The following is a 24,546-nucleotide window of genomic DNA, read 5'->3' as shown; positions in this document are numbered from 1 at the left end:
CCATTGAACCAATCTGAAAAATTGTCAGCAGATCCCACTGATTATCTAATGTCTACAACCAGGATTATTATTGTGTTTGACGATATTTCATCAATGTTGTGTGATTGGATATGTTCAGATCTTTAGGGTAACAAGTATTTTACACCCATTTTTCCTTGTCCACAGTTTCGTGAGAATGTAAAAGACCTTTTGCCCCAGCTCCCTTCATTCAGCCAGGATGACCACTTTCTGCTGAGGTGGCTTCGAGGTAAGAGGAATATAAAACGGGAATACCAGTAATGTGATAAGACACCAGGGTTTAAAATACTGTCCTTTTTATTACCACTCAAGGCCAGAAATCTTTCATTATTTACCCCTTGCCAATTTAGTATGAAGATGGAATAGAGTTGAACTAGTCAGTCCTCCTGAGCTGATTCTTCTTGGAACATAATAGCTGAAGCTTCACTATCAGCACTGCACCTTCCACTTTCAATGTGGATCATAGTGGTTGTGATGACATTTCTGGCAACATTACAGTAAGATTTGCCGAGTCAAACACCATGACCAATGATATCAAACCTTCAGAACAACAGCTATTGATAACGGGGATGAAAGGTAAAAGGTTTTACCAGTACATGAGGTTTCTATGGAATTGAAGTTCAATTGTTATCATCACACTTTATTAGCAGCCTTGAAACCTTGCTCCATAAGATAAGAATTCATTTTGTTTTGGGTTTATTACCCCACATCATTATAAATGAATTGCTGTTTTATACTATGCTACATAGACCACTGTGTGTTACAAGCAATGTGATAATCATAGCAACTATTTCTCAATCACTTTGTGAAGGCAACTGGAAATGGTTTCTTACAGTCAATACTGTGTGCACATGGCAGTAAGACATGGGCCAGATTTACTAAGCCTATAGAATAGCCAAGCCAAATATCCATCCGTAAACTGCTTGTCGCTTGTCAATATGGAGTAGCATTCTGGCTGGCTGAGTTTAATGCCTGCTGTCTAAGGATGGATATTTGGCTTGGCTATTTTACCTTGTCATGTCCCAACTCATTAGAGGTAGTCATTACCCTGCCCATACGTATTACCTCAGATTATGAATAACCTACATGGTAACACTATATGCACCTATATGATTTTTACTCAAGATCTGCAAACCACATAAAAGAGTAAAATAACCAAGACTTACAAACTTTTTTTAAGCAGGGCACTGGCTCTCCTTAATGAGACCAGATATACATGGAGACGTTTTAGCAATGCCCTATGAGGAAAAATATGCAAAGAGGTATCTTCCAGTGAAAGAGAACCAGCTCGCTAGTGCTAGCTTCTGGAAGTGGCCTCATGTACACGACCGTATGTATTTTGCGGTCCCTCAAAAAACGGATCCACAAAAAATACGGATGATGTCCGTGTGCATTCTGTATTTTGCAGAAGGGAACAGCTGGCCCCTAATAGAACAGTCCTATCCTTGTCCATAATGCGGACAATAATAGGACATGTTTTCTTTTTTTGCAGAACGGAAATACGGAAACGAAATGCACACGGAGTACCTTCTATTTATTTTTTGCAGACCCATCGAAATGAATGGTTCCGTATATGGTCCGCAAAAAAAAAGGAACAGACAGGGAAAGAAAATACGTTTGTGTGCATGAGCCCTAAATCAAAGTTTTTAAAAAGCCTTGGAACATGACAAGTGAAAATAATCAAGCCAGATACCCATCCATAGACAGCTGTTTTGGGGTGCTTGCACCTCATCAGTATGGAGTAGGATTCTGGCTGGCTGATTGTGATCCCACAACACAGCTTAGGTGGGGTGCTGGCTCTCCTTAAAGAGACCAGCTATGTATGGAGACATGGACCAGCGCTCCATGGTTTGAAGACTTATTGGGAGTGCTCAGTGGGGGAAAAAAGTATGCAAGGAGGTATCTCCAAGGGGAAGAGAAGCATTCTGGCTGGCTGAGTGCAGGGTACAGGGTATGCACAAAGAGACCAGCACCGTATGGAGATGTACTTGAAGTGCTCCATGGTATGAAGACTTATTGACAATGCTCCCTGGGAAACAAATATGCAACAAGCTATCTCCCAGAAAAAAGCTGAGTGATTTTCTCCGGCAGACTCTCCTCCAAGGCCTGGAATCAACATACATGACTTACTATGTAGGCTAAATGCTTTGCAGCCACTGACATGACAAGTACATATTTCTAAAAATCCAAGTCAACCATATGTCCACAGGGACACAATAAATGATGTGTTCTTCCAGAACCAGATGTAGTAAAAGGTAGACAGTTTACAGCAATGAAGAACAGCTTGCTTGTGCACCTATGACTGCTGGAAAAACAGGGAAAACTGTCTCCGTTCCCAGCACTTTTCAGCTGGCACCGCTGACAAGGGTACACAAGGTTGGCAAAATCAATGCAAGTATGACAGCGCACTGCAGATCCCTGAATGAGTGTTCAATAGTTCCCCTGCAGAATGGTAGAGGAACATTGATTCTGAATTTTGCTAGCAGAGATCATTTCCAGCCTGAATTTCCACAAGTTTTCATTACAAACTTCTACTGAGAAAGTAAATGTTCAAAATGTGACACATACTGATTCATTCACGGTTTTAAAGAAGACCTGTTACCATGAAAATGCGAAGTAATCGGCCTGCAGCAGGTTATAGGACAGGAGGAGCTGAGCAGATTGATGTATAGTTTTATGGGAAAAGATTCAGTAAAACTAGTATTTTATTCATGTAAACCTCTGCTCATTCTGGGCTGTGAAGTCCAGGAGTCGGTCCTATCAGTGATTGACAGCTATCTCTGTATACACAGTCATAGAGGGCAAGCTGTCAATCACGGATAGGACCGCCTCCTGGACTTCACAGCCCAGAAAGAGCAAGAATTTACATGAATAAATTACAAGTTTTACTGAATCTTTCCACATAAAACTATACATCAATCTGCTCAGCTCCTCCTGCTCTATAACATGCTCCATGTTCAACGTGACTGGTTCCCTTTAATATTTTTTTTATAATAGTAAACATTTTACTGTCAGTCTTTAAAGAATTGTGACAAAAAATGCTTTAAACATGGCACATGTGAACACAGCTGTACAGTAAATGGAGATATTTATGGCAAGGATTGCCTTTGATTTTACAGTCACCCCTGTGGACTAGGCAGGCTGGAGGCAGGGGTTAGTGCCACAGGTTACAGAGTCACTGTATACTTTTTGCATGCTGCTGTACTGGTTATTTTACAATTATTATTCTTGTTACTGCATGGCACTCTTGTCATAGCAGGATTATGGATTATGTGTCTGTAATGTAATATCCCTTTAATCTCTGTCTAATCTCTTCTCCTCTCTGCCCCATCTCCCAGCCCGATGCTTTAACCTGCAGAAATCAGAAAGTATGCTTCGAAAGGTGAGGACTTTATACCTGCAGGAAAAAATGATAACATGTGTGAACTTTAACCCCTGTATTAATACTCCGCAGTTTGCTCACAAACATTAGAGAGCACTTTTCACCTTCCCGGAGTTTCTGTGTGTGCACATATAATAACAGGCAATCAAAGGATACACTGACAAATTGGAACTATTGCACTAAATTGATCCTAAAAGAAGTAGAAGTGTTTCCCTTCTTTTTTCCAGAATAGCAAGGCTCACAGAGCAGGGGCTTACGTAGCACCTTAGGACGCCTTCACACACCATGAATGAAACCATGTGCTTGCTGCACCATTAAAATAAATGGAATTGATTTTCAATCACTGAACATTCTGCAACAAAATCTGCATCATGTGAAGGCACCCTTATAGTCCCTCTGCCTGGTCCCATACTGAATTTGTTTACCCCAGAGTCAGCAGCTACACTTTATTAGAATTTCTGCACTTTGTACTTTAAAGGGGTTGTCCCACTAAAAATATTCGACAGTTTTAAAACCAGCACCTGGATCTGAATACTTTATATATTATATATATATTACTTTATATATATATATTACATGTAATTAAATATTTTGCATAGCCAGTGAGCTATTCAATAAAATAGATCTGCTTAGCGCCACCTGTAGTTAGTTTTTTTCTTATTTCCTTGTCCTGCTCACTAAGAAGGCCGCACATGCTCAGTCTCATCCTCCAACTGCCTCCTGAGCTGTGATAGGTAGAACGAGTGAGGGGCAGTAACGTTTTAAAATTTAAGAGTTTATTTGAACTGTTTTAAGAATAAGCCCCTACCAAACAAACAGTGTGGGATCCACATTAGTGAATCACCGTTGTACGAATCCGCTGGTAATATTGCAGTACCGCGGGGCCGAACAAAAAAGCAGCACCATATGCAGTCTTTTGGTGGGGTACCGCAGACTAATAAAGATGCCAGAGGCAAATAAAAGGGTGGATCTTACCGGTGGTGCCAGTTGGGACCTTATAGTCCAAAATCCTGGAGGATGAGGGGCTTCTCGGGTCCGAAAAACACGTCCTCTTTTTGATTTCACCTGGTGCCAGGGGCTGCAGGGAGAACCTATCCCTGTTTTTGCCCTACTTGGCCTGTGTATCCCTAGGTGCCTCCTAACACGGGGTCCTTTCCCCGCAAGGGGTGGCCTCGTCCGGAACCTAACCCTAATAAGTGAACCCTAATTGGCCCTATAGGGACAGCGTAAATTGGCCCCAAGGGTGATGATGGCTAGTAGGGTGGAAAGAGATCTAAATTCTGATAGATTTATTCTGCGTCCCTACGCGTTTCATCTAATAGAGAATAAATCAGAACTACAAAAAAATGCCTCCACTTCATAGAGATAGAATGAAGACCCCCCGACTCATCAGGGGACAGGGGTCATGGGTGGAGGATTAGGTCTATACCCTTATCCTATTGTGATAAATAATGGGAAAGGGTCAGCCAAAAAGAATTGCGCAGACCTGACTAGACCAGTGTGGTCCCAAATCAGTCCGGATACCTGTGGTGTAATAGCAAAACAAAATCCATTCAGATATTGAACCCACCAGAAGCAGATGTATTTATAGCATGAAAACAGGGAGGTGTACTTACTATTAAGGTCATGGAAACCGTGTGGCTGGTGCCATGAGAAGCGGGAGTGTGGTCTGACGCCCGCATGTGATGTCAGCGTCTGTCTGCGCTGATAAATGCGCCAGTACGTTTAAATGGAAGAGGGGTATGTGGTGCGCCTGCGCGAGGAGTGCGGCCGTCGTCATGTGACTAAGGCATATGTCAGCTGACGTCGCGGTCCGCCTCCTAGCCAGCGCATGCGCACATATGCGATGTGCTTGGTGTGCAGCTCAGATGCCGCGACTGCTGTGACCTAATGGTAGGCGTCACCATCAGGGAGGTCCTACCAGTCCCGGCGCGGCGTCGGCTGTATAATGAGGTGGGAGGAGTGTCCATATGGTACGATCGGCTCCTACTACTGCACCTATAAATATTGGTAGTGATAATACAAGTCACTAGCAACATGGGACCTAATAAAGGGGGAACATTAAATAACAGGCATACCCACTAGGACCCAGACAAGGTCCAGTGGCCACCTGAGGCCTAAAGACAGTTGGGACAGAATGACCGGCACCTTGGAAGGTGTCGTCATCAGAAGGATATAATCAACCGAGATATAATGATCATATTTAAGATGAATGAGCATACACACACTCTATATAGAGTGATATGCTAATACTGGTAGCACTGTTGAGTGCTTGATGCGTGGTCAGTGCATTTGAAGAGCCGTTAGACATATGTAATTCTGATGATGCAATGAGGGAACCCCTGCTATTTAGCAGATAGTGGCGTACACATATTTGTATGTGTAGGAGACTGGGGATGGTTACAAGAAGCACCCAAATTGTAGCTGGTCATTCAATCCATTGGGGTTGGTGGTATTCAACTTGAATATCCACCAACACTCCCTTTGGAGAATCTTCTTGTCCCAGTCTCCTCCACGTGGTGGCTTTCTGATTGCTTCCAACCCTACAAACGTGACCCCTGACGACCTTCCATCGTGCACGGATTGAATGTGTCTAGCTATTGGGGTATCCCTATTGTTGCGTATGTCACCCAGGTGCTCACCTATGCGTACCCGCAGTTCCCTACGGGTTTTGCCGACATATCTAATGCCGCATTCGCAGGTAAGTAGGTAAACAACTCCTGCGGTGCGGCAGTTGATAAAATCTCGTATATGGTGAGCGGGATCCGTAGGACCAACCGCAACCGTTTTTGCCTGGGTGACATACCTGCAAAAGCTGCACCGCCCACATTTGAAACAGCCATTCAAAGGTTTGTCCAGCCACGTCTTCTTTTTAGGGGGGTTATAGTGGCTGTGCACAAATTGATCCCTTAAATTGGTTCCTCTCCTGAAGGTTACTGATGGATAAGGACTCACAACATCCTTCAGGTCCGGATCCATCAGGAGGGTGTCCCAATTGCGTGCTAAGATCTCTTTAACCTGTCTAGCCGCAGAGTCAAATGTTCCAATGATCCGTAACTTTTTGTTGTTGTTGTGGATCCATTTTGGGGCCCCCAGTGGGATGTAGAAGTGTGGTCCGTGGCTCCTGTCGTGCCCTTTGATAGGCCTTTCTAAGTGTGTTGTCCGGGTACCCCCGTGCTCGGAAGCGCTCTCTTAGCTCGTGTGCCTGTTTGGTAAATTCGCGTGGTTCCGAGCAATTACGTCTCAATCTGAGGTATTGGCCCACTGGAATACCACGTTTTAGTGGGACGGGATGGCAGCTGTCCCACCTAAGGAGTGAATTAGTGGATGTCTCCTTACGGAAGATGGTGGTCTGTAGGTTCCCTTGAGTATCTCTTGAGATGCAAATGTCTAAGAACGGTAAATGATTGTGTACAATCTCTGATGTAAATCTAAGATTTATGGTGTTGATATTGAGTTCATTCACCAGTCTCTTGAATTCGTCCTCTGGCCCGCTCCACAAGATGAATATATCATCTATGTAGCGGGCCCAGAGGATGATGTGCTCGGTATACCAGTTGGGTATATCACCAAATACCATGGTCTCCTCCCACCAGCCCAGGAGCAAATTTGCGTAGGACGGTGCGCAGGAACTGCCCATCGCGGTGCCCCTGAGCTGGTGATATATCCGGCCATCAAAAACAAAACAGTTGGTTGTCAGGACAAAATCTAAAAGCTGCAGGACCAGCTCGTTGTGTGCAGCGAACTGGAGACCTCTTGCCTTTAGAAAATGTGCTGCGGCTGCGCTTTCTCATGCGGAATAGAAGAATAGAGTGCCTCGACATCGATTGATGCCAGAAGCCAAGTCGATTCTAAGTTAATATTTTCCAATTTGGAAAGGAGGTCTCCTGTGTCTCTCACATAAGATGGGAGCGATTGTACGAATGGACCCAGTATGCGGTCAACATATACCCCACAATTCTGTGGTAAACTGCCTACCCCTGATACTATTGGCCTGCCCTTAAGGGGCACAGTGCCCTTATGGACTTTGAATGGCTGTTTCAAATGTGGGCGGTGCAGCTTTTTGCAGGTATGTCACCCAGGCAAAAACGGTTGCGGTTGGTCCTACGGATCCCGCTCACCATACGAGATTTTATCAACTGCCGCACCGCAGGAGTTGTTTACCTACTTACCTGCGAATGCGGCATTAGATATGTCGGCAAAATCCGTAGGGAACTGCGGGTACGCATAGGTGAGCACCTGGGTGACATACGCAACAATAGGGATACCCCAATAGCTAGACACATTCAATCCGTGCACGATGGAAGGTCGTCAGGGGTCACGTTTGTAGGGTTGGAAGCAATCAGAAAGCCACCACGTGGAGGAGACTGGGACAAGAAGATTCTCCAAAGGGAGTGTTGGTGGATATTCAAGTTGAATACCACCAACCCCAATGGATTGAATGACCAGCTACAATTTGGGTGCTTCTTGTAACCATCCCCAGTCTCCTACACATACAAATATGTGTACGCCACTATCTGCTAAATAGCAGGGGTTCCCTCATTGCATCATCAGAATTACATATGTCTAACGGCTCTTCAAATGCACTGACCACGCATCAAGCACTCAACAGTGCTACCAGTATTAGCATATCACTCTATATAGAGTGTGTGTATGCTCATTCATCTTAAATATGATCATTATATCTCGGTTGATTATATCCTTCTGATGACGACACCTTCCAAGGTGCCGGTCATTCTGTCCCAACTGTCTTTAGGCCTCAGGTGGCCACTGGACCTTGTCTGGGTCCTAGTGGGTATGCCTGTTATTTAATGTTCCCCCTTTATTAGGTCCCATGTTGCTAGTGACTTGTATTATCACTACCAATATTTATAGGTGCAGTAGTAGGAGCCGATCGTACCTTATGGACACTCCTCCCACCTCATTATACAGCCGACGCCGCGCCGGGACTGGTAGGACCTCCCTGATGGTGACGCCTACCATTAGGTCACAGCAGTCGCAGCATCTGAGCTGCACACCAAGCACATCGCATATGTGCGCATGCGCTGGCTAGGAGGCGGACCGCGACGTCAGCTGACATATGCCTTAGTCACATGACGACGGCCGCACTCCTCGCGCAGGCGCACCACATACCCCTCTTCCATTTAAACGTACTGGCGCATTTATCAGCGCAGACAGACGCTGACATCACATGCGGGCGTCAGACCACACTCCCGCTTCTCATGGCACCAGCCACACGGTTTCCATGACCTTAATAGTAAGTACACCTCCCTGTTTTCATGCTATAAATACATCTGCTTCTGGTGGGTTCAATATCTGAATGGATTTTGTTTTGCTATTACACCACAGGTATCCGGACTGATTTGGGACCACACTGGTCTAGTCAGGTCTGCGCAATTCTTTTTGGCTGACCCTTTCCCATTATTTATCACAATAGGATAAGGGTATAGACCTAATCCTCCACCCATGACCCCTGTCCCCTGATGAGTCGGGGGGTCTTCATTCTATCTCTATGAAGTGGAGGCATTTTTTTGTAGTTCTGATTTATTCTCTATTAGATGAAACGCGTAGGGACGCAGAATAAATCTATCAGAATTTAGATCTCTTTCCACCCTACTAGCCATCATCACCCTTGGGGCCAATTTACGCTGTCCCTATAGGGCCAATTAGGGTTCACTTATTAGGGTTAGGTTCCGGACGAGGCCACCCCTTGCGGGGAAAGGACCCCGTGTTAGGAGGCACCTAGGGATACACAGGCCAAGTAGGGCAAAAACAGGGATAGGTTCTCCCTGCAGCCCCTGGCACCAGGTGAAATCAAAAAGAGGACGTGTTTTTCGGACCCGAGAAGCCCCTCATCCTCCAGGATTTTGGACTATAAGGTCCCAACTGGCACCACCGGTAAGATCCACCCTTTTATTTGCCTCTGGCATCTTTATTAGTCTGCGGTACCCCACCAAAAGACTGCATATGGTGCTGCTTTTTTGTTCGGCCCCGCGGTACTGCAATATTACCAGCGGATTCGTACAACGGTGATTCACTAATGTGGATCCCACACTGTTTGTTTGGTAGGGGCTTATTCTTAAAACAGTTCAAATAAACTCTTAAATTTTAAAACGTTACTGCCCCTCACTCGTTCTATACATTCTTTGTTACAGAGCAGTATACCTTGGGAGAGTGCTCATACACTATCTCCCTCTAGGGACCACCCTTTTGTTTTTCCTGTGATAGGTAGAGCATGGACACGCCCCCTGAGCTGCAGCAGAAAAGACACTCCCCTTTAGCTGCCAGCCTGATATAAATCTAGCAGAGCAATGAATAGGGAGATCTCTGAATCCATGTGAGGTACAGGGCTGGTTCTGGCTTTGTTAGAAAGAGGTTGTCATGTACTATATGATGTCTGGTTTTCCTTTTTTACATTAGTCATGGGATAACCCCTTTAAGAGACGCATGGTCATTGGGTGCTCATTGCTGCTCTAGCTTCTGATACCTATTATTTTTTAATATTGAATAATGAATATTAATATTAGGTCACTAAAAAATCCAGATTGCGTTAGGATCTGTTCAGGGGAAAACTGATGGTTTTGAAAGCAAGTTCGATCACTTTTGTCTGCAATTACGTTCAATGTTTCAGTGAGTTTTTGATGTGTGCCAAAAAAACTGAAGAACAACACTTAACCTCTCCTAGCATCAGTGAAAAACGCATTGCATCTGAATGCCTTCAGTTTTTCACGTCAGCCCCAGTCATTTCCATGGAGCCAGGGCTGCATGTAAAACACACAGACTAGAACTAGGGATGAGCGAATCGACTTGGGATGAACCACCCAAAGTCGATTCGCATAAAACTTCATTTGAATACTGTACGGAGCGAGCGCTCTGTACAGTATTAGAATGTATTGGCTCCAATGAGCCAAAGTTATTACTTTGCGAAGTCTCGCAAGACTTTGTGAAATAACTTCAGAAATCAATTTCTACTGTAAAAAACCTTTTACCGAACTCGGGTTCGGTTCCAAGGTACCACTTGGTTCATCCCAAATCGATTCGCTCATACCTAAATAGAACATGTTGCAAATTTTCCTTAAGGCAGAAATGATCAGTAATAAACAGTGCTTGAAATGAATGGGTCAGGATTCAGTCCGGATGTTAACCGTTTGTAACACGCAAAGAGTCCTAAAGCCGCCACTTCAGTTATACTTTATCTCACTACAGTTCACACTAGGAAGTTGGGTAATTCTTTTCTTTTTCTACAGCATGTGGAGTTTCGGAAGCACATGGATTCTGACAACGTGCTGGAGAAGTGGCAGCCTCCAGAAGTGAGTATATCATTCTGCAGAGCTGAGGTTGAAACATTAAGACTTTTACAGCTGTTGACATCTGTTCCTACTGAAACCCCCCCATGCACATTTAGGCTCGGGTGGGTTGAGTTTGGATATGTTCTCCGCAGAGAGAGGGGAATAAGGTGGCCATACACGTTAGATAAATATTAGCTGACAATTTAGGTAAGAGTGAATGACCATCTAATTTTTCCAGGGACTCCCAAGTCTATCCTCTCAGTTTGTGTCCCAGAGATCAAAAGGATAGAGCAGCTGCAATTCATCTGCCCAATCCTTTTGTTGAGGTGTCTGGCAGTTGCTTTCTCCCCGTTCAGGACACATGCATGCTCATTCGTGCCCGGTGTGAATGTGTATGGGGTGTCGGGGGCGATAGATTTGCGCTGAACAAGCGTTTGTCCATATGGCTAGCTTATCTCTGCTGAAAACAAAAGTATCAGTCATGTTGAAATCCATTATGCCCGACCCTTTTTCCCTAAGATCTGCTGTTTGGAGAGTCAGGACACCCCCAAACACATTAAATGGTCCTCCAGTCCAAATGTAATCGGAGTTTGGACAACATTCATCTAATATGTTTGGCCATTTTAAGGGGTTGATTGACCAAAACTGGTGGTCAGGGAAACTGGCTTAGTTGCCCATAACAACCAATCAATCTTGAGAGCTTCTTTGGACAACTATGGGCAACTATGGCAGTTTTTATTTACACAGTTTGATAAATCTCCCCCTAAGTGTTTTTTTGCTAACAGTTGTACTCAGTGTGATTAGTATTTGCGATGCACCACAACCTGGCCTACAGCTAAAATTACATTGAGAATATTTGCACATTCTTACCAAGTCACATTCCAAGAATGTTGCACATGTTCTACATATTATGACTGCTGTAGACAATTTGTGCCTGGATGATAAAACTTCTATTCTAGAAGGGCATTAGATGTCTACCTTCCATAGACATCTGTGGAGAAAGGGAGCTTCCTGCCAGCCAGAAGAACCAGAACATTATTTGAGGAGGACCTGTCACTTCTCATGACATGTCTGTTTTAGTAACTACTTGAGTACCATTCTTATGACTCTATGATGTGCCATTTGTATTCCTGATAGAAGTTATTAATGAATTGCTAGCAGTTTGTAACAAGTGTCCAAAGGGGTGTCCCTGCACAGTATGACTCTGGCAGTAGTGATTGGATAGTGTCAGACTGTGCAGGGACAAAACCCCAACTGTTAGCACTCATCCAGACCTTCACTGTAAACGGTTACTAAGTCATTCATAACTTCTAGAAGGAATAATAAAATCAGGAATAGATGCTCCAGAATTCGTATTACAAGGTGGATGCAAGTAGTTGCTAAAACACATATGTCAGGAGAGCTGACAGGTCTTTAATCTTTCACTACACAGCCTACAACATATTGATCATTTTTTATATATTTTATATGGAAACTATACCTTTACATAAAAAAGTAGTACAAGTGAATCTAAAAACTTTTTCCAGTACATAATATCAGAGAAAAATGCTTTCTTCTCCACTTGTCCAGCTTTGATCCTGGACCCCTGTTCACTTACAGTGAATTCATTGCTAAATCCATATTAAAAGATGAGATGGATCATCAGTTTGAGGATCATATTACATGCACCCTATAGAACAGTGGTGGCGAACCTATGGCACAGGTGTTAGAGGTGGCACTCAGAGCCCTCTCTGTGGGCACCCGCATGCTGGAAAAAGTCTATGGTGTACCAATATGCCTTAGACTTTTCCTGCCATCCATCAGTGCAGGACGCACTATGAACAGCACAGGCAGCGCACTGAATGTAGGCAGGATATTATAGCTAAATGATAAAGTACATGGAAGATACACTATATTGGTACTGTAGGATTCAGGTTAACTTGCCGTGTTGGCACTTTGCGATAAATTAGTGTGTTTTGGGTTGCAGTTTGGGCACTAGGTCTGTAGCCATCACTGCTATAGACGTGTATGAAGTGGGGAAGGGAGGGATGAGGAGCTGAGTGAGACAGAAGCAGAGAGACACACACAGACATGCTGCTGCAGCAAAAACAGTTTTTCTTCCAGCTACTGGATCAGTCCTCTATAGTTTCTTGCATGCTGCTGCTTCTCTGTATAAGAAATAGTATTAGGTGAAAAGGATCTCTTCTTCTCCGTGTGTGCAGTGTATGGGAGACATCATAGCATCTACTCTCCACCCACTAGTTCAGGGACACCTAAGAAACAGAGACGTGGCCTGCAGGGGAAAACTTGTGAAAAAGGCAGACTACAAGTGCTATCATGGCCACACATTATTGCACATGTGCACACACATGAAAGCTTTTTCTGAAAAGTATCTGTTAAATGTTTAAAATTCATTCTAGTGTAATGTATGAACTAGAAGCGAGCGCTGAATAAAGTAGGAGGATGTTTATTTTAAGCTGACCGGTTTATCCGGCTGCAAAATCCCTTCCACTGATCCACTCGCAAAACCTGTTCAGGATATAGAAAGGTGTCCGATTAGTGGTAACCCCTACTGACACCTTGTTTCTGTGTGCCAGCAAACAAATATGGGTAATTAAATCCCCTCATGTACAAAAACGTGGGAGCACATGATCTATAGTACAGTGCAAAAGCCACCCCTTAATTTATGATACTTCCAACCAAACACGTCTTTACTCTCCAGTCTCATGAAAAGCAGAAATTTACACAGCAGCCCCAACAGCCAGATGTTGAAGTCTATAGTAAAATATTGTGGTCTACATACACAACATTTTGGGGTTTGGAGTGTTTTTGAGGTCATTGCCATGTTTTATCATGCTGTAGGTATGGTGTTTTTTCCCCCCCATTTTTAAAAACTTTCAAAAACACTACAAAATACACTGCAAATTACGTCTTACAGCATCTATTTGTTCAGGAGACTTTCTTTACATTCTTAAAGACGTTCTCATGCTTCTTGTAAACACTTGCATGGCTCAGCCTTAGAGAATATTTACACAAAAGGGTTTAGAGAATTACATAAGCCAAGTACAGTGAGAAATAGCCCATAGAAATGAATGAGTCATCTCCAGTCTGCAGATTCCTATGATCCATGTGGCTACCGCAAGGCCCCATTTACATGGCGTCTTTCGGGATTGGAAATTCGGCACGGGTATATAAACTGCAAATCATGCAGCTGCAGTTTATAGTTGTGAAAACGCCAACAAAAGGGCATGTCCAATGGGAGGCAGATTCTGGGCGGCATTTTGACTGGAAATTTGCGCCAAATTTCCAATGTGAAAACATGCCATGTAAACAGGTAAGGTAAAAAAAACTAGAAAAAAAATTAAATAAAAAATTCTGTAATATACTTACTGCCAATATTTCACACACGTGCCCCACTCCAGTTTACCAATAGTAACATTACATCAAATGACCGCATTATCCAGTGGCTGCAGGACAGTGCTGTACTTTCTGATTCACACAGTCATGAAAGAATGCAGTATGGCTGTCTGGAGCAGACACGAAGGGGAGCTTACTGAATATGGATTTGTAGCCTCCACTGACTGCTTCTGCCTGCTCCCTGCATAGAGATAGAAATGTAACAGTTGTTTTTAAGGCAAGCATCGTAAGTCAGGCAGTACTATGGGATGAAAAACACCAGTCTAGAACATTCTTAGGGCTCAGGCACACAAATGCACGGGCAACATCCGTGTAGCTGGCACAGACGAATGCAGACCTATTAAATTTGAATAGTTACGCATCCATGATGTCGTGCACAAACGGTCGGTGCTTGTATATTGCAGACCTGCTGTTTACCGGCTAAGAACGGTTGTGTGCATGAGCCCTTAATGTGGACCTCTTCAGTTTTTGATTGATTGAAGCTCCAAATGGAAAAAAAAAAAATTGAGAAAAATAAGAACATTACGCTTCCATCACACACAGGGGAGATTTACTGTAGTATACCTCTATGGCAGTTTTCTGGCATATAAAAGTCACAAAGTGGCAATTTGCAATAAAATTTGGGACTTTCTAGCTTTTTCTGACACTCGCCACTTGTCCAAAAAAAAGTTGGCAGCAGTAAGTGGGCTGTGGGTGGGACCTCCATGGACAGACACATTTAACATAGAAAAAACACAAAAAAAACTGTGCATATTATACCAGAAATCTACTCCAGCTGGCCCAACATGCGCCGCAATTTTTAAGAGCCATGAGTTTAACAAGCCCTGCACTGGATGCCTTTTCACTTTCTGCTTTGGAGGTTCGTATTGCTTATGTAGTGACATGCCTTTTCCCACGGTGGCTGTATTCCTTATATCATCTCAACAGGCTATTGTACTATGATATTTGTGTGTTTCCTCCTGTATCACGGCTGGGAATGAGGTTTTTTTTCTTTTTCTCTCCATGCAATTGTGTACTATTGGCCTGGTTGTCAATACATTCTTTAACCACCAGATGTCCCCGCATTCTTGTATATCGGTAATTTTGTGGACTCTCTTTTAGGCTCCATTCACACGTCCGCAATTCTGTTCCGCATTTTGCGGACCCATTCATTTCTATGGGGCCACACTATGTGCTGCAGGAATCTGCACTTCTGGGTCCACAATTCCGATCCCGAAAAAAATAGAACATGTCCTATTCTTGTCCACAATTGCGGACAAGATTAGGCATTTTCTATTAAGTGTCGGCGATGTGCGGTCCGCAAAATGCTACAATTCCCGGTGTCCGTATTTGGATCCAGAAAACACACACGGACGTGTAAATGGAGCCTTAATATGAATTTTATCTATATTTAATAAAGTCAATTTCAGAATTGAGTTGTTGCTTACTTTTGTGCAGCATAGTTTATAGGCTATGAGCTGAAAAAACAAGGCAGTATTACAAAGAAAATCTGCCGCTGCTCTAACTGCAGCGATGAAGTTGCAACTACCCAAACAGGACCACTGCAGCCAGTCACTTTCACTGAACTGTGGGTGACCGCAACATCATTATTGCAGAGACTTGTAGAAGCATTGGAGCGGTGGTGGATTTTCCAGCTAATACCTTATTATTTTAGCACACCTCCTGCTATTTTCCACAACCCCCTTAATATTAGAAACCTCAGTACTGGTTACCTACTCACATGTATGATGCTGTACTTCACTTTGTTTGTGTCCTCTCCAGGTAGTCCAAAAGTATTTGTCAGGAGGGCTGTGTGGTTATGACCAGGAAGGCAGCCCCATCTGGTATGATGTTATCGGGCCCTTGGACCCAAAGGGTTTGCTGTTCTCTGCTTCCAGACAGGACCTCATGAAGACCAAAATGAGAGACTGTGAAAGAATGCATCAGGAATGCCTTAAACAGAGTGAAAAGGTGACAACCCTTGATTAATTAGGGTTTCTCAGGTAGAAGAGATGGATAAATGATGGGAAAATGAAAGGGGTTATGTCACTTAGGCAAATAGCATTTATTATGTAGAGAAAGTTAATACAAGGCATTTACTAATGTATTGTTACAATCCATTTTTCTATCCCATTATACACTGCTCGTTTCCATGGTTACGACCGCCCTGGGGCCCCGCAACGGTGGCCGTGCTTGCACACTATAGAAACAAGCACCAGCCTATGTGTACTCCCACGGTCCCAGCCACCAGAAAGGCCGGAGCTTTTTCCTTTAGTGTGCAAGCACAACCACCACTGATGGATTACAGGGTGGTCGTAACCATGGAAACAAGGATTGTATAATGTGATGGAAAAATGAATCCAGCCAGCAAAGGAAGCAATATGGAGAATCACATTACATTAGTAAGTGCCTTGTATTAACTTTCTCTACATGATAAATGCCATTTGCTGAAGTGACACAACCCCTTTAAGTTGCAGGCTTCATTTAGTAACCTGGCATGTTCTAATAATCATAATCTATAAGGTTCTCAAGTGTGGATATTTCTGTTATTATAGCAGGCCCAGTTACAGAATTGAAGCTGGTTTTTGCTCTTATGTAAAGTCCTACCCCATGTTTTCCTGTCGTTTTTTAGTCTTTCATGCTTCAGATTCGGAAAATATTCTTTATGTATCTATATAAATTAAATATCCATATGTTTTGGGGTTTATTGGTTTGTACCTTTTGGTTATTAGCTTACTATTATAGTTTTTAATTATTTTTCCAAGTTATTACCTCGTCATTGCCATTTTATTGTCACTGGTAGTAAGTTTTGGAATCTTGCATGTATTTTTAAGTCTGGATGTTTATCAGCCGATAAATATACGGTATGTGTTTTTGTCTGTTTCAGCTGGGCAGAAGGGTTGAAGAGGTTGTGATGATCTATGATGTTGAAGGTTTGGGACTAAAGCATCTGTGGAAACCAGCTGTAGATTTATATTGTGAGGTAAGATATCTTGCCTTTTAAATGCCATTTGCAATGTTTGAGTGTCGTCACATGGCACCATCTTTTTGCCGCTCATCCAATTACCACATAGCAAAACCATTTGTGTATTACTATGAATTGCATGGTTTTGCGATGCGGTTTTTTGCTTGTATGTCTTTTATAGGTGAAATAAGTTCTTTCTGCTGTGCAGCCAGACAACGCATTGCAAAACCACAGGAATTTCCAGTAGAACATGCACAGTTTTTCAGAGAGTTAATGAGACACATGACAAAAAGACATGCACATGTAAAAACACTCAAATAACCATTTAAAGCTACATTTTCATAGCAAGCAGCATAAACACCCTAAAGGTTATGTCCACACATCACTGAAACACTACAGAAAGTACAAAACGGCACCGTACAGTACCAGCAAAGTGGCTGAGATTTTAAGAAATCTCATCTCCATGTGTAAAAATCTGCAGTGTAAATTTGACCTGCGGTGTGGAGTTGATGTCTGCGGCATGTCATTTTATGCTGTGGATCTAACTCTGTATTTGAGAGGGTGAAATCTAAAGCTACCTCCGTGGCACTTACCACATGTAATTCATGCGGGCATTTTTGTGTATCCACTGCAAAATCCACAACAGGCATTTCCGCTGTAATTCCAGTCATGTGTGGACATACCCTAAGACAGATTTATTTGCTCATTTATTGCAAATTAATGGATGAAATATTCATGTTCTCCAGGTTTTACAAATGTTTGAAGACAATTATCCTGAAGCTTTAAAGAGACTGTTTGTGATTAAAGGTTAGTACTTCATGTACATGGTTAAAGTGTAGCACCAGCTAAGTTACTGAAATATTACATATAGGCCTCATGCACAAGACCGTTGTTCTGGTCCGAATCCGAGCTGCAGTTTTCGCGTCTCGGGTCTGGACCCATTTCCTTCAATGGGGCCGCAAAAGATGCGGACAGCACTCTGTGTACTGTCCGTATCCGTTGCTCCATTCCGTGGCACCCCCAACATTTTTTACATGTCTTATTCTTGTCCATTTTGTGGACAAGAATAGGCATTTCTACAATGGGCCGCCTGTTCCATTCCGCATATTGCGGAAGGCACACGGGCGGCTTCCGTGTTTTGCGGACTGCAAAAAAACGGAACGGTCGTGTGCTTGAGGCCATATACTGTAATTTACTACAGCAATTCCGTAAGAGTTGAGTAACTGCAGTGAAAATATAGGTGCCTCACAAATTTCCTACAACTCAATAGGCTTGCCCACCGAGTCACTGCCTATTAAAGTTCTCCAGAAACCAGTGCAGTAGATTTGCAGTGGGGTAATGATATTAAAGAGATAGCTCAGAACAGGGTACCTGTTTAAACGCAAATATTCATGGAAAACATTTTTTTACCATGTTTTGCTCCATCGGCCCCATAGAAGTTAATGGAGCAGTGGATCACATTATCGCTTCATTTAGAGAGGTAGAGAGAGGGTGTTTTCACCATGGCTTGGGGTACTTAAATAAAATGTAAAGTAGATCCTTCTCAAGGGTTTCTGGAATTCCTTTTGAAGGAGCCTGCCAATTGCTTGGACACTTCTGTGGGAGAATGACAAGTGTCATCATCTCCAGAGCTGCCACAGTGCTGTCCAAGTCCTAGACAGGGGTTTCTTACACTTCCAGGAGGTCCTTTTACTTGCCTCAAATGTGCCAAAAGAGAGCTGCATTCACTCCTTGATCCCCGTAGGCCAGACATAGAGTGAGACTAACTTCTTTGGGCAGCGCGAGCACTGATGGATGATAATCATCCAAAGCCACTTGTTTGTACCGGCCTGATTAGCCAGGCCAATTCAAACTTTGAATGAAAGAGGAACGATTGCTACTTCAGTCATTCCTTCCTCATTCCCTTCTACAGATGAGCAGTAGCACTGATTACATAGGGAGATGTGCTACTGATTTATCCGGCATCTTTCAACCTGATGAAAGATGCCAATCAGCTGATGAAAGAGTATTTGTACCTCTGATTATAATTGGCCTGAAACCGTGCACTCTAATAGGGCCTTAGGCCCCTTTCACACGAGCGAGTTTTCCGCGCGAGTGCAATGCGTGACGTGAACGCATAGCACCCGCACTGAATCGTGAAAAATATTCACCTTCAGCGTTGCTGCGGTATTATCTCCGTCCTGAAAAGTAAAAAAAAACTGAACTAAAGACACCCTGATGCATCCTGAAAGGATTTCTCTCCATTCAGAATGCATTGGGTTAAACCTGATCAGTTCTTTTCCGGTATTGAGCCCCTTGGATGGAACTCATGCAGAAGGAACGCAAACCTAGTGTGAAGACTGCTTGAAAAGGGGTCATTCAAAGTTTGATTTATTTGTGTCTTCTTAGAAATGAAGGGTCAGGATCAGCGGGGAAATGTTAACCGCAGCATTCGCACCCCACGGAAAATCCCGGTGAACTTACTTTATCTCCAGTGGCTGGTTTCTCACATGACCTGTGATGTCAGCTTCTCTCCCTGCTCTGATAATGTTGATGCACAAGCCTGAGAAATCTGTACACCATAGGCCACACCCCCTGCACTGCCAGCTGCTGCTTATTGCTCTCTCCGAGGATTCTTAACCCCTTCAGCTGCACAGACTCAGGGCTGAAGTGTTTACTGTAGTCATTGAGGAGACAAATGCTGGGCACAGGAGCTAAAAGATAAGTTCTGCAGAGCATTGCAGGTAGGGGGAAGATCCTGTGTGTATTAGCAGTGTCATTATACAGCTAGGACTTGTAGTTCTACACATACAATATGCTGCTCAGTCTCCCAGCAGGCAGACATGTCACTCAGCGCAGCACTTGTATCCATTCCCTTAGCAGTGTCATTATACAGCTGGGACTTGTAGTTCTACACATACAACATGCTGCTGAGTCTCCCAGCAGGCAGACATGTCACTCAAGGCAGCACTTGTATTAACTATTTCCCTAAGGCCTCTTTCACACTTGCGTTGTCCGGATCCGGCGTGTACTCCATTTACCGGAATTACACGCCGGATCCGGAAAAACGCAAGTGAACTGAAAGCATTTGAAGACGGATCCGTCTTCAAAATGCGTTCAGTGTTACTATGGCAGTCAGGACGCTATTAAAGTCCTGGTTGCCATAGTAGTAGTGAGGAGCGGGGGAGCAGTATACTTACAGTCCGTGCGGCTCCCGGGGCGCTCCAGAGTGACGTCAGAGCGCCCCATGCGCATGGATGACGTGCCATGCGATCACGTCATCCATGCGCGTGGGGCGCTCTGACGTCACTCTAGAGCGCCCCGGGAGCCGCACGGACGGTAAGTATACTGCTCCCCACTACACTTTACCATGGCTGCCAGGACTTTAGCGTCCCAGCAGCCATGGTAACCATTCAGAAAAAGCTAAACGTCGGATCCGACAATGCGCCGAAACGACGTTTAGCTTAAGGCCAGCTCTGGATTAATACCTTTCAATGGGCATTAATTCCGGATCTGGCCTTGCGGCAAGTGTTCAGGATTTTTGGCCGGAGCAAAAAGCGCAGCATGCTGCGGTATTTTCTCCAGCCAAAAAACGTTCCGGTCCGGAACTGAAGACATCCTGATGCATCCTGAACGGATTTCTCTCTATTCAGAATGCATTAGGACAAAACTGATCAGGATTCTTCTGGCATAGAGCCCCGACGACGGAACTCTATGCCGGAAGAAAAGAACGCAAGTGTGAAAGAGCCCTTAGCAGTGTCATTATAGTCATTATACAGCTGGGACTTGTAGTCCTACACATACAACATACTGCTGAGTCTCCTAGCAGGCAGACATGTTACTCAGGGCAGTACTTGTATTCTTTCCCTTAGCAGTGTCCTTATACAGCTGGGACTTGTAGTCCTACACATACAACATACTCCTGAGTCTCCCAGCAGGCAGACATGTCACTCAGGGCAGTACTTGTATTCACTCCCTTAGCAGTGTCCTTATACAGCTGGGACTTGTAGTTCTACATTTACAAGTTGCTGTTGATTCTCCCAGCAGGCAGACATGTCACTCAGGGCAGCTCTTGTATCCACTCCCTTAGCAGTGTCATTGTACAGCTGGGACTTGTAGTCCTACACATACAACATGCTGCCTAGTCTTCCAGCAGGCAGACAGGTCACTCAGGGCAGCACTTGTATTCACTCCCTTAGCAGTGTCATTATACATCTGGGACTTGTAGTCCTACACATACAACATGCTGCCTAGTCTCCCAGCAGGCAGACAGGTCACTCAGGGCAGCTCTTGTATTCACTCCCTTAGCAGTGTCATTATACAGCTGGGACTTGTAGTCCTACACATACAACATGCTGCCTAGTCTCCCAGCAGGCAGACAGGTCACTCAGGGCAGCACTTGTATTCACTCCCTTAGCAGTGTCATTATACATCTGGGACTTGTAGTCCTACACATACAACATGCTGCCTAGTCTCCCAGCAGGCAGACAGGTCACTCAGGGCAGCTCTTGTATTCACTCCCTTAGCAGTGTCATTATACAGCTGGGACTTGTAGTCCTACACATACAACATGCTGCCTAGTCTCCCAGCAGGCAGACAGGTCACTCAGGGCAGCACTTGTATTCACTCCCTTAGCAGTGTCATTATACAGCTGGGACTTGTAGTCCTACACATACAACATGCTGCCTAGTCTCCCAGCAGGCAGACAGGTCACTCAGGGCAGCACTTGTATTCACTCCCTTAGCAGTGTCATTATACAGCTGGGACTTGTTCTCCTACACATACAACATGCTGCAGTCTCCCAGCAGGCAGACATGTCACTCAGGGCAGCACTTGTATTCACTCCCTTAGCAGTGCAGGGGGAGGGGCAGAGATTGTTATTGCAAGTAAACAAAGGGCCAGAAGAGAACCAGGGAAATGAGGAAATAGATATTTTTTTGCCTAAAACTTGCTTGGTTTAGTTATATATCGCTGACCATCAGATTTACAGTACATAACTCTGACAACCCCTTTAAGGATATATTCAGACTACGCAGTTGTGCCACAGCTTTTGACAAGTTGCAGGAACTGTGCAGCAAAAACTGCACTCAGTTGTACTACTGATAGATACAGTTCTGCAGCTAGCACAGCTGAACCATCTGAATATACTGAATTCTGTCAAGAAGCAGGTCTGTAATGCAGCATTAGTAGGGAATTTCAGTGAAATAGGGAATGCTTGCTGTACTGGACAATTTAGCTTCAGGTTGGTGAGTGGGTACAGCAGCAGCTAGCATACTTAGGCCCCTTTCACACGGGCGAGTTTTCCGTGCGGGTGCGATGCGTGCGGTGAACGCATTGCACCCGCACTGAATCCTGACCCATTCATTTCTATGGGGCTGTGCACACGAGCGGTGATTTTCACGCATCACTTATGCGTTGCGTGAAAATCGCAGCATGCTCCTCTTTGTGCGTTTTTCACGTAACGCAGGCCCTATAGAAATGAATGGGGTTGCGTGAAAATCGCATGCATCCGCAAGCAAGTGCGGATGCGGTGCGATTTTCACGCATGGGTTCTAGGTGACAGTCTATTCACTGTATTATTTTCCCTTATAACATGGTTATAAGGGAAAATAATAGCATTCTGAATACAGAATGCTTAGTATAATAGTGCTGGAAGGGTTAAAAATAATAAAAAAGTTAACTCACCTTCTCCTCTTGTTCGCGTAGAGGCCGGTCTGTTCTTTAGCTGTGGGCTGAAGGACCTTTGATGACGTCAGATCACATGCTCCATCACCATGGTGATGGACCATGTGATTGGAGCATGTGATCTGACATCACCTCAGGTCATTCAGTCCACAGCTAAAGAACAGACCGGGATCTACGCTAACAAGAGGAGAAGGTGAGTTAACTTTTTTATTATTTTTAACCCTTCCAGCACTATTATACTAAGCATTCTGTATTCAGAATGCTATTATTTTCCCTTATAACCATGTTATAAGGGAAAATAATACAATCTTCAGAACATCAATCCCAAGCCCGAACTTCTGTGAAGAAGTTCGGGTTTGGGTACCAAACATGCGTGATTTTTCTCACGCGAGTGCAAAACGCATGACAATATTTTGCACTCGCGCGGAAAAATCGCGCATTTTCCCGCAACGCACCCGCCTCTTATCCGGGCAAAAAACATGACGCCCGTGTGAAAGAGGCCTTAGGCCTCTTTCACACTGGCGTCCCGGATTTGCTCCGAATGTGTCTCATGTGCATTGCGGGAAAACAGCGCGAGTAGGCCCGAAATTGACTGCGATTGCTTTCCGATGTTCAGTTTTTCCACACGAGTGCAATACGTTTTGCACGCGCGTGAGAAAAAACTGAAAGTGGTACCAAGACCGGAACCCGAACGTCTTCACTGAAGTTCGGGTTTGGGTTCGGTGTTCTATTCATTTTATTATTTTCCCTTATAACATGTTTATAAAGGAAAATGCAGAATATAGAACATGCTGCGATTTTCACCCAACGCACAAGTGATGCGTGAAAATCGCCGCTCATCTGAACAGCCCCATTGAAGTGAATGGGTGCGGATTCAGTGCGGGTGCAATGCGTTCACCTTACGGATTGCACCCGTGCAGAATACTCGCCCGTGTGAAAGGGGCCTTACTGACTAGGGACAGTGGGGGAATTCAGGAGACTGGACTGGCTTGGGATGAGGATCCTCTTGTCGCGCAAATAATGTGTAAAGTGTAAGTTCAGACTGGACTGAATCTACAGGGTGGGCCATTTATAAGGATACACCTTAATAAAATGGGAATGGTTGGTGATATTAACTTCCTGTTTGTGGCACATTAGTATATGTGAGGGGAGAAACTTTTCAAGATGGGTGGTGACCATGGTGGCCATTTTGAAGTTGGCCATTTTGAATCCAACTTCTGTTAGGAAGAGGGTCATGTGACACATCAAGACTTATTGGGAATTTCACAAGAAAAACAATGGTGTGCTTGGTTTTAATGTAACTTTATTCTTTCATGAGTTATTTACAAGTTTCTGACCACTTATAAAATGCCATTGTGTTGGATTGTCAGTGCAACCCTCTTCTCCCACTCTTCACACACTGATAGCAACACCGCAGGAGAAATACTAGCACAGGCTTCCAGTATCTGTAGTTTCAGGTGCTGCACATCTTCACACCATAGACAATTGCCTTCAGATGACCCCAAAGATAAAAGTCTAAGGGGTTCAGATCGGGAGACCTTGGGGGCCATTCAACTGGCCCACGACGACCAATCCACTTTCCAGGAAACTGTTCATCTAGGAATGCTCGGACCTGACACCCATAATGTGGTGGTGCAACATCTTGCTGGAAAAACTCAGGGAACGTGCCAGAATCAGTGCATAAAGAGGGAAACACATCATCAGTGTGTGAAGAGTGGGAGAAGAGGGTTGCATTGACAATCCAACACAATGGGCAGCACATTGAACACATTTTATAAGTGGTCAGAAACGTGTAAATAACTCGTGAAAGAATAAAGTTACGTTAAAACCAAGCACACCGTTGTTTTTCTTGT

At 44.1% G+C, this 24,546-nt stretch overlaps 1 protein-coding gene across 1 annotated transcript in view; it reads left to right on the top strand.

The window, feature by feature from the left end:
* SEC14L2 (SEC14 like lipid binding 2) overlaps positions 1 to 24,546 on the top strand; it is a 50,886-nt gene that overhangs the window by 16,124 nt on the left and 10,216 nt on the right. The window contains exons 2-7 of the mRNA XM_044288515.1: positions 166 to 247; positions 3,357 to 3,400; positions 10,648 to 10,710; positions 15,847 to 16,035; positions 16,952 to 17,047; positions 17,776 to 17,836. Coding sequence (XP_044144450.1) covers positions 166 to 247; positions 3,357 to 3,400; positions 10,648 to 10,710; positions 15,847 to 16,035; positions 16,952 to 17,047; positions 17,776 to 17,836 — 535 coding nt within the window. The remainder of the gene's footprint in view (positions 1 to 165; positions 248 to 3,356; positions 3,401 to 10,647; positions 10,711 to 15,846; positions 16,036 to 16,951; positions 17,048 to 17,775; positions 17,837 to 24,546) is intronic.

The sequence above is a fragment of the Bufo gargarizans genome, chromosome 1 (genome assembly GCF_014858855.1).
Source record: "Bufo gargarizans isolate SCDJY-AF-19 chromosome 1, ASM1485885v1, whole genome shotgun sequence".
In the NCBI taxonomy this organism is placed as follows: Eukaryota; Metazoa; Chordata; class Amphibia; order Anura; family Bufonidae; genus Bufo; species Bufo gargarizans.
The sequence above is the reverse complement of the archived record's forward strand: the minus strand, read 5'-3'. Positions and strand labels throughout refer to the sequence as shown.